At 39.2% G+C, this 19,016-nt stretch overlaps 2 protein-coding genes across 2 annotated transcripts in view; both read left to right on the top strand.

Moving 5' to 3' along the window:
* LOC307255254 (RNA-binding Raly-like protein) overlaps positions 1 to 3,397 on the top strand; it is a gene marked incomplete at its 3' end in the record, with an annotated part of 30,756 nt that extends 27,359 nt beyond the window's left edge. The window contains exons 5-8 of the mRNA XM_080033913.1: positions 234 to 424; positions 989 to 1,102; positions 1,409 to 1,563; positions 3,365 to 3,397. Of these exons, the coding sequence (XP_079890039.1) occupies positions 234 to 424; positions 989 to 1,102; positions 1,409 to 1,563; positions 3,365 to 3,397 (493 nt within the window). The remainder of the gene's footprint in view (positions 1 to 233; positions 425 to 988; positions 1,103 to 1,408; positions 1,564 to 3,364) is intronic.
* A 3,452-nt stretch (positions 3,398 to 6,849) lies between these two features.
* Positions 6,850 to 18,402, top strand: lrrcc1 (leucine rich repeat and coiled-coil centrosomal protein 1). The gene is made up of 19 exons (XM_080033543.1): positions 6,850 to 7,084; positions 7,575 to 7,780; positions 7,876 to 7,941; positions 8,047 to 8,214; positions 8,905 to 9,071; positions 9,478 to 9,696; positions 9,868 to 10,049; positions 10,869 to 11,043; positions 11,607 to 11,755; positions 12,802 to 13,006; positions 13,630 to 13,769; positions 14,140 to 14,341; positions 14,858 to 15,043; positions 15,291 to 15,465; positions 15,806 to 15,969; positions 16,302 to 16,510; positions 16,684 to 16,821; positions 17,565 to 17,700; positions 18,181 to 18,402. The coding sequence occupies exons 1-19, from the start codon at positions 7,041 to 7,043 to the stop codon at positions 18,289 to 18,291; spliced, it is 3,042 nt and encodes a 1,013-aa protein (XP_079889669.1). The 5' UTR covers positions 6,850 to 7,040; the 3' UTR covers positions 18,292 to 18,402.
* The last annotated feature ends 614 nt before the right edge of the window (positions 18,403 to 19,016 follow it).

Here is a 19,016-nt window from a genome sequence, read left to right as displayed (position 1 = left end):
ATCTTTCAAAGCTCTACTGCAGCGTATCCAGTAAGTGGTTTGTAAGCTCCTCTTGCTGCTCGGATGAAATCTACGGACTGCAGGAGGGACTAAACACCAGGGGAGGACACACTTAGCTGTTGCCCCTAATAAATCTAGAACTGCTTCTCCTTGCTAAATTATTATTTTTTTCTTTCAAATTATTTTTTTCTTTCTTTACGAATGCTGCAACTTTGTTTTTCATTTATCTTCAGACTCTTTGAATACCACGGTCGAGTGGTTCCCCCGACCCGGGCTGTAATCCCCATGAAACGGTCGCGGCTGGTTGTCCCCTCCACACGCAGAGCCAAGTCCTCCTTTCCACTCAGGACCTGTTCTTCCTCTTCCTCCTCCTCTTCCTCATCCAGAGCGCCCAACGTGGGCTCTTCCATCACAGCCCCTAAATGTATGTTCGATCTTGTCCCTTTTTCCTCCTACCTGTCATGTTGTTTATTACAACTTGGGTTTTGTAGTTTTGGCCATTTCTTTGTTTTTACAAGTATACTCATAAAAGTTACTGAGATCTGGAAACATTGCAACAATTGCAGAGCAAAAACATGTTAAGACAGGTTGAGGGATGTAACTAACAATTATTTTTCAATTAATTAATCTAGTTCTTAAAGGTGGAGCATCAGCGATTCTGGAGAATCACTTTTTGTCAAAAGCAGTGAATATCTCCTCACGATCAGCTACCTATCTGTACTGTGTGCGTGAGGGAAAAAAAATCAGGTGTTAAAAAACTGCCTAGGCTTTGTATTCTCCTCATAATGCAATAAAGTGAAACACCATAAACTTTGGCTTCCATTGCCCTTTTAACAATATGTGCCTGAGCCACGTTTCTGGCAATGAACCTAGCTGTAGAGACATGTCGGAGCAGTGCGGGAGCGGTTGCTTTTGTAACTGTCTTGTCTCCTGTCAAAGACATCACATTACAAATGCTTTTTAACTGTATATTAATGTGTGCTCACAGTGAAGACAGACCATCTCCTAACAATCAAAAAGGAGCTGTCACAGATCAAGACCAAGATCGACTCCCTGCTGGGAAGGCTGGAGAAGATCGAGAGGCAACATCACTCCAATGCCGGTGAGGTTTGACACATGTCTGCTTGCAAACACACACACACACACACACACACACACACACACACACACACACACACACACACACACACACACACACACACACACACACACACACACACACACACACACAGTGCTCACATGGTATAGAAAGCAAAGACACACACACACACAGGGCATGGTGAAGTAAAATATATAAAAGCTCTTATAGTGTGGCTTAAAAAAACGAGCTAGAAATTAATAAATAAATCTGTTGTGCTCTGATGGGTCACTCCAGTCTTTCACTCTTTTTTCCTTGTCTCTTTGCCAGAGATGCAGAGGAAACAAGAGGAGTGCGAGTGTCTCCATGGTGACACAGCAGACTGCTCTGGTGGAGAGGAAGCGGAGGGGACAGTGGAGGTGGAGGCGGGGGAGATGACAGACGGCGGTGAAGACGACTTTGAAGACGAAGGCACCAGTGATCTGGTGAGCAGCCCGAGACGCCATTTTAAAAGTTTCAACAAGGAGTGAGGGGACGGACTGAGTTCTACGGTCTCTAAAGTTAACACTGGGAAAATGTGTTCACCAGGATCTGTGCATGTATGTGTAATTCTGATAGAAGTCACTTTCAGACACACACACACATACACACACACACACACACACACACACACACACACACACACACACACACACACACACACACACTACATTAAGAACAGTTGATTGAGGAAGGAAGTGTGAAGGGTAGGACTATGTGATCCGTCTCTTTGATGTAGGCCTATGTTTGCTTACATGAGCTGTACATGTGCTAGGCCTACATGTCTTAATTTTCTAAGAATAAAAAGGAATACATAGTTCTGTACTACACATTGGGGAATGCGCTATTTGTTTTTTGGCAGAGAGGTAGATGAAAATATTGAAGCCACCCATCTCTGTATGGTTAATATGGAGCTATAGTCAGATTTGAGTTAGTTAGCTTTGCACAAACATTGGAAACAGGGTGGGAGAATGCAGTTAGCATGGCTTTCATCCAAACCTATCAAAATATCTCTACCAAGCTCTAAAGCTCTTCAATTAACACTTTTTGTCTGTTAAATCCTTCCAGAGTGTTAAAAAGTTTTTCCTTTTTTTGGGGCAGGATTATGTGCTGGGGTTGATTCTTGCCTTTGAGCAGTTGCCAGGCAACCAGGGAGTTACAAGAGGTCCAGCCAAAAAATAGTCTGTTACAAAGCTGTTACAAAGCTGTGGGCAATGTGCACATTTTAACAGAATGCAGGACTATAGTCTGTAAAGATGTGCGTTTTTCAATCTTCTCCTTTTAACTCTACACAAGACAGAGAATAAGTTGTGCCTCAGACTAAACTATATTTCTCTACTTATTTCAATCGACTAGACAGTCATGTCTCTGCTATTACTAAGGTTTGTCACTTCAGTGCCTTCAGGGGTAACACTTGTGGTGCTTTATTAAGTGAAAATGGGGACAGTGCTCAATTGGTACATTTACAATTAATTAATTCCAAGAGTAATTCTTTTAGACAGAGTCAGACGAGGTCAGCTGAACATTAAACGTTGTGAAGTAAAGTAGCCTTCATGGAAAAAAATTTTTACCCAAAGAGATTCTAATTATCTCTTTAATTACTAGGATACTGCATAGTTTTTTTTTGTCGGAAATGACCTGTAAAATCAAGCACCATCCCTTTTGGTGCAGATATAAAGTCCTTCACAGTACTGCCATGTCTGAGACCCCCAGGTTCATTAGATCAAACTTTTTTATTTATTTATTTCTTGTATTTTAGAACAAAATACTTTTTAGATCTTTTTTCCTAAAGGCAAAACTGTGATGCTCTTCATTAAATCACATGTATTAATGGTAATTGTAATATGGGGACGGGACGCTTTATGCACTATAGTTGCAAACCAATGTACCCAACTAATCTATACTTTCTGAAGAAGAAATTTAGCTTATGTGTAAATGAAAAACTAAAACTGTTTACAGTGCTAGCTTTTAATTTTTCTTCTTTTCCTTAATGTTTTTCTCTGTTTTAATCTATAGATAAATAAATATATTTCATCAGAATAAACTGAAACTCTTTCATTTTTAGTAGCCTTTTTTTCTTTTCTTTTTTTCACATTGGTACATGCCACCCATCACAAGTTAATCAATACAAAAACTAAAATACAACAACATTGTGTTTTTTTTTACGAGAACGGATGACTGTGTATCTCACTGATGTCCTTCGATGTCACCAACATGAATAATGCATTTTTTTCTTTTTAATTGCAGATAGAGAACCACATATCGGACATTGACAACTGAGTAAGGTAAGTAAGTATTTATTATGAACTTGAAAAAGGCATTTCATTTAGTGAATAGAAATTGAACAGTGTATAGAAAACATATATACACAGTGGAGCTTTTCGCCTCGCAGCAGAGTGAGCGGGTGAGACACACTGCTCTTCTAAAATGGCCTGTCAATTCTCTCCATGAGAACATGATGACCGTCTTAGCTGCTGCAATGATTCTCATCCGCACTCTTATTCAAACGTCATTTGAAATCCCCTGATTTTCTTTTGTATGAACAAATAGCTATAAAGATTGAATTTCCCTCTTGGCTGACATTTCCTCCCTGCTGTCCACAAGTGCCCAATAACGGAAAATCTTTTTCAGTCGCTCTGAACGGGTTCGATAGTTAAGATTATGGCATATTGTTCCCAGTGGGATATCTCCTCCAAGGCTACGGTGTTATATCAGGAGTATAGTTTAGTTTAATGTCATACACCTCCTGCTACTGCCTCTGTTTTGTCACACACATAAAGGGATGATTATGGTAGGCGATAAAGCATATAAAAATGTATCCACCTATTTTTCTACATAAGTTTACTGTGAACGACCGTCTGGCATTAATAATGATTGTTCACTGCAGTGTTTGTTTTTCCATCTTTTCCTCAAGTTTGGGGGGAAAAAGAAGCCTGCAGTACAAGAAGTTGGGTGAACAGATACCAGCATGAACAGATACCAGCAAAACCTTCTCAATGAGGAAGGTGTATTTCAGAAGGAAAAGAGAAAAATGATGAGCAGTGACTGACTGAGCAGAGGAAAAGAGGTATTCAAACGTATTTGTTGCTTGTTTGCTTCATTAGAACACGACACTCCGGATGTATACGTCGTCAAAAAGCTGGTTGTCAATAATCTCCAGACGACTTGCAAGATCAACTGCAAATAAATCGATCAATTCCCTTCAACCGATTGCCTCCCTGAAAAAAAGGACAATATATTGTGAGCTTAATATATTATGGTCTGTATTGTGCATAAAATACAGAGAAGTGATCCGTCAGATGAACCATGAAATGCTCTCCTTGTTTCAAAAGTCAGTTCTGTTTCTGTGCGTTGAAAACTGTGACGAGCCGTGACATTGGCAGAGAGCTAAATATGAATGTAAGACAAACGTGGTTCTTTCTCACTTGCTTATTATGTGTTTAGCTTACATTGTGCACATGTTTGTTGTGGTCACATTGCTTTCAACACAGTATTGTATGCATATCATGTTTGTCATTTGTTGCACACAATGAGATGCATTTTGAATTCTGTTTACATTCTGTTAAACAAAATAACTATTTTCTACTATCGGCATGTTTAAAAATGTGGCTATTATGGATCATTTGTATTCATTGCATCTGTTGTGCAGCTATGGATGATATCAGTTTTGGAAATAAACCCGTTCCTCCTCCCCCCAAAAGAGAGAGAGAGAGTCTTGATTGTTGAAGTTTACATTTAAAAAAGCAAATGGGGCGGGCTAGGGGAAATATGCACATTGTGTTCCTGTGGGGAACTTCTGCTCGGTACAAAATGTATCTCCAATGAAGCCTTGGAAAACAACTTTACCTTTTATGACATGAGAAACAGCATTGAAAAATGTTCTACCTGACTAAACTTAAGTACTTTAACTAATTACAAATATGAGTCACTTGTACTTGAGAATTTTCTTTTAATGCCACCTTTTACATACACATTCTGAACCCTCATTCAAGAGTTTCTGAGAGACATAGTGTACTTTATTCTTCAGAAAAACTATTTATTTTATTTATTTTGTGTTTATGTGATGTTATGCTTTTCCATTGTAATTTGAATCAATAAAAAAAGAACAACTGTGAAGATGTCGCTCTAGCTAACTGTGTTGATTTTTTTCACTATTTTCTGTGGAAATCAATTAATAAGTTAATCAATTAATATTTAATGTTGAGCTCATTTGAACTCTTTTATATACTGTTGGTTGCTTTAATCTACAGCATTATTTTCTTTAAGATCATAGGTATATATAATGTAGTGCCGCTGTCCACTGTGTTTTCAGCTCTGTGACAATGCATTTTACGGATCATCGAATGAATAGTTTATGTAATTTAATAAATAGAACAATCGACCTTAGGTATCCCTCATCATTCAAATGTTCAAATTCAAAATCATCAAATTTGGAGGTAGAGGATTTTCACTTAAGGGAAGATTGTGAACAATTGTAATTATTAGTAAATACGGCTGCTAGATGAATGTAGTGCAGTAAAAAGTGCAGTATTTGCCTTTGTAATGTGGTGGAGCATATGTTTAAATTGGCATACAATTGTACCTCAACGTCCTTGAATTTGTAATCTCAGACTTATTCCATCACTGACTACCTGTCTCAAACTAAAGGTATACTTCAGTGTAACTTTCCCTTCACCTTCAAAATATTTAAAAAAACCAATGGGAGCAGCCAGGTGAAATAAAGGCACGGAATGATGCTAAATGTACAAATCCTCCACTCTAGGTTAATTATAGCATTCGTATACATTAGTCCTGCTCCCATTATTGGTTATGAGAATAATTATCCATTATTTAATTATTTTAACAAAGTGCCCTTGAAAACTACAGCCTAAAAGAGATAAGTGGTGGAGAAGCAGATTTCTAATTCCCTCACTTCATTAGCACCAGATCATCATTTCCACAGGTTAAGGCTGGGACGCAGGTATAATTGGTTCTATCATCGCTGGATGGCAGCCAGTGAGTACAATGATTAGTCATGCCGCTCCTGTAAGACACAATGTTCAGTGTGATAGAATCAATCAATCACTGGCTTGTAGCTGCTGGAGGAATTATAAGATTTCCATAAAACAAACATTATCTCGAGATCATGTGATAATCAACCTATTCTTTCCTCATTTTCATTATCTTGTGATCTGGAGAAAACAAGCTTTGTTTTCTCAGGATAATGATGTACATTTTACCAAGATAACAGATAGATAGGCCTACGCCTAATTAATATATAAAGAAAACAAGCTTAGTTTTCTCAAGATCACAATATCCCAAGTTAATAATAAAAAATAATGGCTAATCAAGCTTGGCCGTTATTAGACTTTTATATCACCTAGGAAGCTTCTAAAACATCCCCCGCCCTGTTTTAAAAAAACATATATATATAGCATTTATACTTTATAATATGTTGTTTAATAAACTTCTATAAGTATTGTTATTATAACCATAGATAGTACATAAAATGTTATAGATAGTATATAAATGGTTACAACTCAGAGCCTCAGAGGTTGACTAGTCATTGACGTTTCCCGGATGTTACCGTTAACAGCGTCATGTAAACAGGAAGTCCTATGCTAGAGGCGGCTAGTTCAACTCGACAGAGGAGAAGCGGAAAAACATCAACAATTGCTCTAACCAACTCCTAAATGCTGCTTTGACTGTCAGAAAATATAACTGTACAGTTGTTGGTTGTTCCAGCGTTTGTAACTATAGCTTTGTAAAAGGCGAGGAGCACGTTTGCAACCGCTAGTGAACTTTTTTTCTAGGGTGCTAGGTAGCTAGTTCTTAGTGCACACTTGTTTTGGTGTTAATGTGACTGCAGCGGTGGATTTATTTGCTTTAAAAGCTCACGTATTTGATGTTAAATAACCGTTAACGGCAGCTGAATGTGGTCGTTATGGGAGACAAGGAGCTGAGCCTCATTGACAAGAATATAACAAGGTAAATGTAACTTTTGTGCTGTTGCTAATCAATTATTATATTATGGTTGGCTTATTTCAAAGCTCCTACAGATCTCTAAAACGTAATTAAAGATATTGAATTCATCTAAAAAGTTGAATGTGTATCTTAATTGAGATATCTTAATTGAAATCTTCAAAAGTCTAAAAAATTCTTAGTCAATTGGTATTTCAAATTAGACACATTTTCTGTTTTTGCCCCACATAAAATGGTGGTATTAAAATGAAACATGATGAAGCAGATAAGTACAGCAATATATTGTGAATAATTAAATCTAACAATAATGCCACGTATTTACTTTTTTCTTGTTCACTTGCTCACCGGCTGATTTGTTTTTGGACTGTTGATCAATGTCACCTAAAAACATGTGACTTTTTAAAGACTAGACAATTCATCATGAGAAGTTATTCATGAAATCAGTCATTGTTGTTGTGCTTAGTAAACTATTCACTTGCTCTTTCTCTCTGTCTAGTTTGCTAGACGTCTCACTGAGACCAACCGTAACATCACTAAATCTGCACTGCAATCACATCCCAAGGATCGAGGGCCTGACCTCAGCTTGGCACCTGCGGCACTTAGACCTTTCCTCCAATAGCGTTGCTAAGATTGAGGGTCTGAGTTCCCTTACTTCCCTGAGGACTTTGAATTTATCCTGTAACTTAATCACCCAGGTTGAAGGTGAGTCTTTTAGTCTCCATTTTATTCGGACAATAAATATCTCAGCATAGTGGGAGTTCTCCAAGTAATAACTCTTTCTTTAATCTTTACCTCAGGACTGAATGGCCTTGTGAACCTAACAAGATTAAACTTGTCCTACAATCAGATAAACAGCCTCACTGGTGAGTTGCATACTGAATGTGGTTCAGTTTTCTTTTTCTACACTCAAAAGAAAAACAATAACTTAACAAGTGAATTCACAACATGTCAATTATTTTTGATTATAGGTTTGTTGTATCTTCATGGCCTGGAGTACAAGCTGAAACAACTCAGTCTCCATGGCAACCACCTGGACAGCATGGACCACATCCGGCAGTGCCTGCTGGGTTTGAGAGAGTTAAGGGAAGTCACTTTGAGCCGGGATGGCAGAGACAACCCTGTGTGTGCGTCTCCAGGTAGGTCATGAAAAGGCTTTATTTTTTCCCCTTTCAAGCCTCCTGAAAACTAGAGGTTAGCTAATTTAAATCAGGGCTTCAAACATTTGAGTTAGCTAATGCTTTCCAATAAATTACATACAAAATTTCCATGTGTAACTTGTTTTGTTCTTACTGTTTTGTTCTTACTTTAATATTTATTGTCTTTTAAATGTAATTTCCTTTTGACTTTTAACCATTTGTCTGCCTGATGTTTTACCTGTAAATATTGTCCATGTTCGCTGATATGCAATAGAAACAATATCAACAGGGTCCAGTGAGAGCTGGTTAAAGTAATTAAAATAGACAGCCACTTAATAATAGTAGGAGTAATAAATGTGGACTATTTATGATTGGACTGACGGCACTTATGAGTCTAAAAGAAGTTATTCTGTGCACCCATTATACATATCTTCCTGTTCATGATTAATTCATAGTCGTAGTTGTTGAAAGCATGTGTTTGAATGAGGATATAGCACAGACAGATGAGAGGTGATTTATTTCGATATTGACTATTTGATTTAATGCTACATAACCCCTGTATAACCTGATGTTCTATCCAGGCCATAAACCACCGATGTGACAATACTAAATAATGGTGTTTGTGGACAGTCACAGTCTAGTCAGTTTATTCTAAACTATACGTGTATATGTGTGTCTGTCTTGCTGCAGGATACAGGGAGATTGTTATGCAGTCGTTGCCACAGATCTCTGCTCTAGACGGCCTGGACCGGCTGGGAAACCCATCAGATCTAGGTCTAGGGAGTCCCTGTGACATCCCTGGTCTGGAAGACTATGTGGACCTCCTGCTGTCATCAGATACTAGTCACAACGAAGCAGTAATTTCATTTATACCATTGTATTTTATTATAATGACAACAAGAATTATACGTAGATCAAACAACAAAAAGATAAAAGACATTTACTTAAAACAGCTGAATTTTTAATAATAATAATAATAAAATAGCTTAAATAATATTAAGACAACATTTTAAAAAATGTATCTTGTAAAATATTCCAAGTGAAGGGTCAATTTTCTTATATACACATCTGTATAGTTGTTATAGTAGTTGTTTAAGTAACAGATTCTCCTTGTTAAGTTAGGGGTTCTGACTTATTTACCAAAAACGTAACTTGCACCAGATGAAAAATCCATCAGTTTCTTGTTTCAGTAAAACCAGACACAGTGGAGTGGCAACCTGATATTGATTTATAAAAAAAAGCTTATTTTAGTTTCTATTGCAGCAGGTTAGAGGGGATGCCCATCTCACCACACCCCGCATTGATGAGGTGCTGACCCAGTTTCGTCAGCGCAGTTCCTCTGAAGCGATCACAGATCCGATTAGAAAACCCGATCGCCACAGCTTCCAGACAGTTTGTTCCTCTGCGGCTGATCCAGGAAACCCCGTTAATGAACAACGCATCAGGAAACTGGAGCACCAGATGTCCCAGCTCATCCAGCAGGTGCCTATTTAACACTGCTCACAGCCATAAACTCATAACGCTAAGAAGTGTGTAGTATACAGGAGGTTTAATTTTCAAGTGATATAGCTGCCTTTTCTTTCAAATGTTACCTTTGTTTGTTTCAGCTATTATTTGGTTTGTATTAAAGTCTGTTCTTCAATATTTACTCAGGTCCCTGCAGGCGACAAGTCCACCATCTCCACTCATCCTGTGGTGACGGTACGGAAAGCCAAGAGGGACACAGACCGCACGTCAGAGAGCGAGTGTGACAGCGGGAAGGAAAACAGGAGGCGCACCAGGATACCAAAACATCGCAACAGCACAGCAACCAAGTCCATCCCCAAGGAGACAAGGTCAGACAGGTTATTTTGAATTTACATCAAAACGTTTTTCAGTTGTCAGTTTAACCAACTCTTTATAGTGAAAATAACTTGTTTTCTAGTCGTGTTTACACGTGAACTCCATGCTTTTGATATAGCTGTCACAAAGTCCAAAATTCCTCAACTTTAGTGAATATATATTTTAGGCACTATTGGACACTATGACAAAATCAGAGAAATGATGGATATACTGCAAGTGTACCTTTTTGAGTAATCTCATTTAAGCACGTGTCAATGTTTGCTGACTCAAAAGGGTTGAGTAATTAGGCAAAGACTGCATTCAATATTATTATTATGTTATTAATATAATACAATATGGATTTTTTCATTTTGTACAACGTGCGTCACTCTTATAGCATCAGCTCTCTTGATGATAGAAAAAATCAGTTGAAAGGGGGTCGGTACATTCTCTACTCTGAGCGATGTGGTACACCTTCCTCCTCTCTGTTTGAATTTACAACTGTGATCTCGCTCTTATGATTAACGAGCGTGCTTCTATGGTCCTACCCCCTCATCTTACTTCATCAGCCACTGATGAAAATGTGCTCGGGATTCAGTAATTTCCCGGAAGCTCCTAACTGTCCTCATCAAAAGCAAGGTGATTTCAGTATTTTAGCCCCTGAATAAAATGTAAAGTTGCTACCTATAAAACTAACTTGTATAACTTTGACTACCTAAAAAAGTGTGCAAGTAATCTTCTCCGACCTTTTATTGAGCCAGACATTAGCTTGAGGACTCTTTTACAATCAATTTTACAGTTGGTTCAATACCTGTGATATGTTTTATGTGCAGCGATCAAGAGAACCACAAACAGAGGAGTTCTAAGTCTGCTGTGGGGCCCAGGAGGATGGCTGGCGGTGCAGGGGGCATGGCTGCAGCGGGGCCGACAAAGAGGGCCCCTTTAAGGGCTGCTAAAGCCTCAGGCGACATGAAAGCCAAATCCACAGAGGAGGAGGAAACCTACAGGGTACAGCATGAATAGGGCACTTGCACACTGAATGGCAGCTTCTATTTTTATTGACTGAATGTAATATGAAAAAGGTTATGTCCCTGAACAGGGGGCGGGGGGGGTGTTCGTACCCACATCTCTGTGAAAGTATTTATTTTTTATTAAACATAAAAAATATACACATAGAGGAATAGAATTATAGAAATAATTAATATAAATTTAAATTGAAAAATGGTTTAGGAACGCCCAAAAGTATACGTACATACATACATACATTAATAAATACAAAAATATACACAGACACACACCTAAAATAATAGTGTATTGTAAGTCAATTATTGCGTTAAACTAAGAGGATCAATGTACATACTGTATAAAAACATGAATATTGTTAACAGTTTTCAGTACATGCACAGAGATGTACCAGCCCGTTTTCCCAAAAAAAATTACTCTTTGGTACTCACTGATTGTTGTTATTATTATTGTTCTCAGTATTCTTTATAGAAACTTACTAATACGTCAAAAGCCATTTGGAAAACATTCAGTGTTGTTCCCCTTTTTATTTCTCTATGTTCACTCAGACTATAGTGGAAGAGCGTGACCAGGAGAGGGAGAGGCGTTGGAAGGCTGAGCAGGCCGTGAGGAAACTAACAGAGGATCTAAAGTGCCTGACGACAAAGGTTGGAGAGGAAAAAGACCTGCAGAGCATGGCCCTGCACACCACTGACAGGTAAGAGGAGGAAGACACACACACACACACACACACACACACACACACACACACACACACACACACACACACACACACTCACACTCACACTCACACTCACACTCACACTCACACTCACACTCACACTCACACTCACACTCACACTCACACTCACACACACACACACACTCACAGCTCTAAAGCAGATGTTGTGTTGAAAAGGGATCATTTAACTGGTCTCTGTGGATTTCAGTTGTCAACTCAATAACGGAGTCTCATCCATTTCTATGCTCTTCATCTTTTGTGAAAGACCAGGCACTGCTTCCTGTCAAATCCTTCAACAATGAATACCCATCCCACCGTTACAAATCCCATTGCCTTTCTTGAAATCAAGCGCACACTTTGGCTCCACCAGCCCAAAACTCTAAAGTATGCCTGCGGTTGTGATAATGAAGCTATTCATGTAAAGACCACTACCCTGCACACTCATTCAGCTTTTAAACCTTATATTTAAATACCAGAGGCTTATCTCTGTCCCTATACACACACGTAAGTCCACTTGGCTGTGAGCATCATAGAGCCAGGTGTAACTATTTTGTTTACCGTTCATGCTTGCATCACACCCTGCTTAGATAAGTCTGCATTATGATTTTAATAACAAGCCTATTGACTAGCATATGTCCGCAGTATTACATGAATCAATCTCAGCTGTCACTTCCTAACGACCCTGAACACAGTTGCTACTGTTGACTCCTTCGCTCATCAGGAGACAGATTACAGAGAAATGACTCATCATAACGCAGGTGGTCATACGGTTCTCCGGATATTATTTTAGTTTTCAATTTTCTCTTCTGCCCTCGAGATAAGATTTTGACTGTTCTATAATGTCTGATTTCTTCAATTAGCTAGACATTTCTCAAAGTGGAAGATAAAACGCGGAGGACAATCAAGGTTATCACTCATCACATAATTGCTGAGTGGTCGCTCGCCTACACCAGTTTCCACGGACACAGTGAAAAAAGGCATCTGCTTGAACACAGTAATCATGCTTTTTCTCCCTCATCCAGACTGAAAGAGTTGTTGCTGAAGGAGCGGTCAGGGCGCTCCAAGCTGCAGACTCGTGTGGAGGAGCTTGAGGGGAGATGTCAGTCCCTCACACATCAGCTGGATCTGGCCCGCAGCAGTGAGGAACAACTCAAGACAGCACTGAGCACACTGGAGGAAAGCATCTCCCATGGAGAGGCACTGAGGGCCCGCCAGCAGGCCGAGGAGGTACAGCAGTCGGCGTGATATACCTGAGAATATATATATATATATATATATATATATATATATATGTATATGTATATATATATATATATATATATATATATATATATATATATATATATATATATATATATATATATATATATATATATATATGTATTTTTTTTTTCAAAGAATTTGAACTATATTTAAGGGATCAAAAAAGTAAATCTTTTTTAAATATATGAATTAATTAATCGGTTATCAGAATTTCTACTCCCTAAAATTTTTGATTTGATTTGATTTGATTCAATTTATTTCAGACATATCAAACAAACAAAACAAAATGAAAAGCATGGAAATACAATAAACAAAAATTATGTTTTCACAAAAAAAAAAAGAAAAGAAAACAAACTCCCTAAAATTGGAAACTGACCCAAAAAAATCCATATCGGTCGGGCCCTAATAGAGACATACATACGGTTTCTGTTGCCTACGACATGGTAACTCCCTGTGTCCCTATCATATTAGTATATTCCACATAAGCTCCTACACAGTGAATAAATGCATTCCACGTTGCCAGTCATTCAGCTAGGACAGTGAGTGGCAGGCTACACATAACACATGTGCTGACATTCTGTCCTCAGAGGAAGCAGCACCAGGAGTTGGAGAACAAGACAGCCGCACTACGGAGAGAGTTGGACATCCAGAGAGCCTCGGTACGACAGCACAAAGACAAACTGCAGCAGCTGCATGAACTGCTGGCATGCAGGGAACAAGAACACAGGTACACCAGAACCTATTCTGTGAGTGATTGGGCTCCTACATACTGTAGATGAAATATAGTTTTGAAGCTGATGGGGAACAGTGAAAACATATTTTTTTATTTTAAAGATACTTACCTAATGTGCTTTAAATGAGAGTAATGGATAAATGCTAAATGTATTCCCAAGTTTATCTGACGTTAATATTAGTTAAGATTTCAGTCAAGTCACAGCCCTTTTAGTACAAAATTCCCTCTATTTCTTATATACCGTTGGTTTTCATGTTATCACCCACAAATCACATAGCGCAGGATGATCGAATCCGTTTATGTTATGGCTCCAGTAGCCCTTTAAACAGGTCATTGTATCATCCTCGTTTGCGGTCTTTTACAGAAAACAGCTGGAGTTGCGGCTGCAGCCTGGCGGGGCAGATTTCCATGAGGCAGTGGCAAAAGAAGTTGCATCAGTGGAAAAGAGACACGCCCACAGAGAGGTGGAGCTGCAGGAGAAACTAACAGAGGGCAGGAAGCAGTACGCTGCCCTGGAGGATGAGTTCCGCATGGCGCTAACCATCGAGGCTGCCCGCTTCTCTGAGGTCTGCTAACACAAGGACACCTGTCATACAGATGGCCTGAAATGGCTTATTCTACTTTCTCTGTACAGTGCTACTGATAAAGGACTACTGCATCTAGTAAAAAAAGTGCTTGATGATTGAACCAGAATTGAACCCGATCTAGATAGGGTATGATCATCACTCTGGAGCAATAGTCTGAGATTGCCACTAGAAAAATCCTATAGAAAAGGATTGGATTGAAATCAATCTGTACTTTCTCATTCTGGTTACAGATTTTTTATCAGCCTTAGCACAATGAAATGTAGTCTTGATTGCTTTGTCTCGCACAATTTTCCAAGTACAAAGTCTCCAACTTCTTGTCACATGGAAACCTGTAAAAGATCCCAACTCCTTTTGAATCCTCAACTTTGACTGATTCAGGGTCTCCGTCAGACCTTGAATGTGACATTGATTGATTACATTGTCAAGTCAGGTAACGCATGGACCAAAATTCCACTCAGTCACACTAAATTCCACATCCTCTGCCTGCTGCTCTAGGTAAAGGAGGCTTGCGATCAGATGAGTGCCGAGCTGTTTGGGGTCAAGGCGACACTGGCACAGTCCCAGCAGAGGGAGAAGAAATCGGGCTCTCTGGTGCAGGAGCTCACAGTCATGGTCAAAGAACAGAAAAACCGCATATCTGAACTCGTCAAAGCCAAGAGGGACGCTGTCACTGATCTAAAGGTACAGCTCTGGAGTAAAACAATTTCTGAGTTTTAGAGTTAATCCCTTTTTTATTTTATTATTATTATTTTTTTAAATAATATTTTATTAAGTTTTTAGAACAGACGGAAAAACTAATACGCATGCCAGCTTATTATATTAATTAATTTATTAATTCAAACAATGTAAAACATTTGACATTACATGGACATTTCTTACGAGTGCTCAAAGCGAGTGCCCCTTACGATTGCCCTCCCCCCTCCGTTAGAGCCGTCTGCGTTCCTTGGATGCAGAGGTGGAGCAGGACCGGCGCCTCGACCTGCAGCTGGAGCTGCTCAAGAAAGACAAAGGTCGTCTGCTGTCTCAGCTCACAGCTCAGGAGTCAGTGATAGACGGTCTGAGGGCAGAGAGGAGGATCTGGGGCCAGGAGCTCGCTCAGCAAGGTGGGTGACATCCAGGAGGGTGCTTATTGTCCACTCTGAATGAGCTTTATAGTGCACGACCCACAACCAGTTTGAGCTGTTAATCAGCAAACATGAGTCCACGTCGTCCCCTATAATGCATAGTCATGGCGAATTCTCATATAGAGATTTTACTTTAGTCCGTATGAAGCTGGCATAAGCTGTTTGGCTTAACACTGTACATTCAAGTTATGATTCAACTGTATCAGTTAAAGCCTGCTATCTAGTGGTTATTTGGGAGAAACACATTCTTACACACTAATGGGAAGAATAGGCAACTTAATTGTACACATTAGATGTAATGTTTTTTTCCCCTCACTAGGAGCGTCCTTGGCCCAGGATCGTGGTCGCCTGGAGGCCAGGGTAGAAGTGCTGGGTGCTGAGCTGGAGACTCAGAGGAAACACAACGAGAAAGACAACGATGCCCTGAGAATCAAAGCCAAAGTTATCGATGACCAGACAGAAACCATACGCAAACTCAAAGAGGTAGGAGGATACTGTAGAACTCATGTATACAATGTGTTGTACTTAAAGGTGGATTCAACATTCTGGAGAACCCTTGTTGTCAAAATCACTTTGTCAAAATCTGTGAATATCTCCGCCACCTATTTGTACTGTGTGTGCGCTGAAAAAACAAGTGGCGTGTTAATACACAGCCTAGGCTATCTGAACAAAGGGGCCCACCGTAGCTAGAAACATACTATACAGTATTCTACAGAATAGCTGACTACACCAGAATTAAGACATTCTCATTGCATTTTACACCAAGCAATGTATATGAACTCTGCATTAGTGTATATGCATCTCTGTCCGTTCAGGCCATGCAGGAGCGTGATGATCAGGTGCGCAGGCTGCGTGAGGAGGCGGTCCAGGCCAAGAAAAGGTTTCAGCATCAGCAGGAAGAGGAAACGGCTCGTCAGGCTGAGATCAACGAGCGCCTGGAGCATCTGAGTCTACGCAAGGAGGAGCTGAAACAACAGCTAGGAGACAAGGAGGCAGAGCTCCACGAGGTCCAAAGAGTTTACAGGCAAGAGCAACATCACAAACACATATTAGACACAATCTGTATTGTAAATCAATGTCATTTGTGAGTTTTTCTTAATTTGAAAAAATTAAAGTTGTCATAAAGGGGCTTCCTTTAAACATTTACTTAATCAAAACAGTTTCTTCATCATATATGTATATTGTACTTTCTTTTAGTGATTCCAGTAAGAAGTGGCAGGAGAAGGCCGAGCTGCTCACTCGGCTGGAAAGCCAGGTGAAGCGTATGAAGGAGAATTTTGACTCCAAGGAGCGCTTGCTGCTGGAAGAAAGAGATAAAGCAACGGAAGCACACACGTATGATATCAAGGGAAAAGGGGGGACATTCATCATGCTGTCATTACTACAACCAATATACAAACATGTGATTATATAGTATTAGGGAAGTTAACCATTAAGGCCCACTTATATCCCACATGATGAATATTGTAGCTGTATTTACTTGTTTTGATTGAGTGCATGTTTAAAATAACTTGTTTTGACACAGTTAGCAGAGTTTAATCCTGGATTAACTCAACTCAAAATTTAGTTAATCCAATAAATGTAAATGTATTTCATATCTACCAGAGTGTATGGGACATGTTGGTCCCATCATTGTCCACTGCTGGGAACAGGCTAGGTTAGCTCTGCTGCTTTCCTAAATCCTAGAGGAGAGGGAACTTATCTCCTTGGCCAAGAAAGCTGTTAAAAAAAATGTTTCCATCCAAAAAAACCTTAAATGAAGTACAGTATGAATCACCCTGAAATGGTTTGGTCAGCAAGGAGTAATCTCTTTCCCAAACTCTGAAGGCTCATAAAATATAAAAGTAGTAATTATGAAGTCTGGTCGAATTATGACTGTATAAGTGGTGTAGCCCTTGAGATAGGAGCAGTTTAGTGATTTCACTTTACATAAAATATTTGCTAAAGTTTACATCGTTGCTTCATCTCTGGGGCTGTTACACCATAGCACATTGCTATGCTTATTGCACACAGGGATAACATCTTCTAAGTGCCATACCTTATGTAACGTTATGTTTTATTTGTTGTCTGTCTGGCAGAGCTGCTGTAGAGAAGTTGCACTCTGTGGATGATGCATTTCGGCGACAGCTGGAGTCTGGCCAGGCTTCCCATCAGGCAGAGCTGTTTCGATTGGCAAATGAAAAGCAGAAACAGATTGAACAGGCCAATCAGAAGGTAAAATATAGACACACGGAATAGATGAGCTGTGCCTGTGAGTCCAGCCTCACTCCAACACTAACATGGATTATTCCATGTGTGGCAAAAACAGTAGAAGGATTTATTTAAAATAGACTTGATATCAAACAGGAGCCTTATTTATTTAATCTGCTTCACCATGCTCAAAGGAAAAGCAATGTTAAATTGGTTACCAATGCTTACAGGCCTATGTGGCTTACTACACTGGTGGATTCAATTGGATACAATTAATGATATGGTAATAGAAAGGTTATTGACACAGCAGATCATTGTCCTGAGCAAAGACACTTGTGAAAAGGATATTGGACGGACCAAGTGATATAGACATGCAGTTGGACAGTATACCTAGTAAAACTGTCTCCTGTGGTTTCAGTTTCTTGTCATACATCTGAAATATCAATATTCATTTTTTTTTCACCCACCAGTCTAAAGTACTTGAATGTGTGTTTCTGTCTTCAGGTATTTGAAGTAGAGGAGGAGATGCGTCAGCTCCTGGAGGAGACAGAAACTAACAAGAGAATGATGGAAGATAAAATGAAACGTCTCACAAGTGTACTGAAAGACTTTTAACTCACACAATATGACCTCTTTGCAGCTATGGCAATATGTGAATGTAAACACTAGATTATAGTTTTATTGTATTGTTTTCTATTTTTAATGTTAATATTGTTGTTTAGTTTATCATGATGTATCTAATAAATTCTCTCTTGAGCATATCCTTTCTATTTTTTTTTAATTGTAGATGAAAATGTTCTTCTGTAAATAAGTAGGCTAAAGTAATATTTGAGTATAGCCCCTTTCAGACAAATATGAAAATAAAAATGCACATCACAACACAGATTGAAGAAATAGGATGAGAAATTAAATTCAAAGATGAAAAATCTATACATTGAGGGGGTAATATAGTCGAACTTATTATATTAGGTCAAACTTTTGTTCTAATAAGTCAAAATTGTGAGATACTAACTTATATAAGTACGACTTACCATTAGTATTGCATTGTAGCCTACACTTTCATATACCGGTAGGCTAGTTTGTTTTCGGCCTCGAGTGTCTTCAATACATTTAGGGTTGATTTATTTTTCAACACCTGTCTGCCCGGTACAAACGCGGAGGGCGGGGTCTGTTTCGGGTTGGGCTTGGAGTATGAGGGGGGCACCAGGGGGGCACCAGGAGTGCACGAGCAGGGTAAGAGGTTGCCATGGCAACTGTAACCTAACGTAACGTCCGTTGATTTAAAACCCCCCCATACAGGTACTGCTGTCGTCCCTTTTGAGGTAACACAGACTTTATAT

This window comes from Ammodytes marinus (assembly GCF_949987685.1).
Source record: "Ammodytes marinus genome assembly, chromosome: 9".
Classification (NCBI taxonomy): Eukaryota; Metazoa; Chordata; class Actinopteri; order Uranoscopiformes; family Ammodytidae; genus Ammodytes; species Ammodytes marinus.
This window is presented reverse-complemented; position numbering and strand designations above follow the sequence as displayed.

Coding starts and splice junctions, on each gene's coding strand:
- lrrcc1 (XM_080033543.1), top strand. CDS start 7,041: ATGGGAGACAAGGAGCTGAGCCTCATTGACAAGAATATAACAAG. Junction 11,044..11,606: donor AGGAGGAGGAAACCTACAGG/GTACAGCATGAA, acceptor ATGTTCACTCAG/ACTATAGTGGAAGAGCGTGA. Junction 15,466..15,805: donor CCAGGAGCTCGCTCAGCAAG/GTGGGTGACATC, acceptor TCCCCTCACTAG/GAGCGTCCTTGGCCCAGGAT.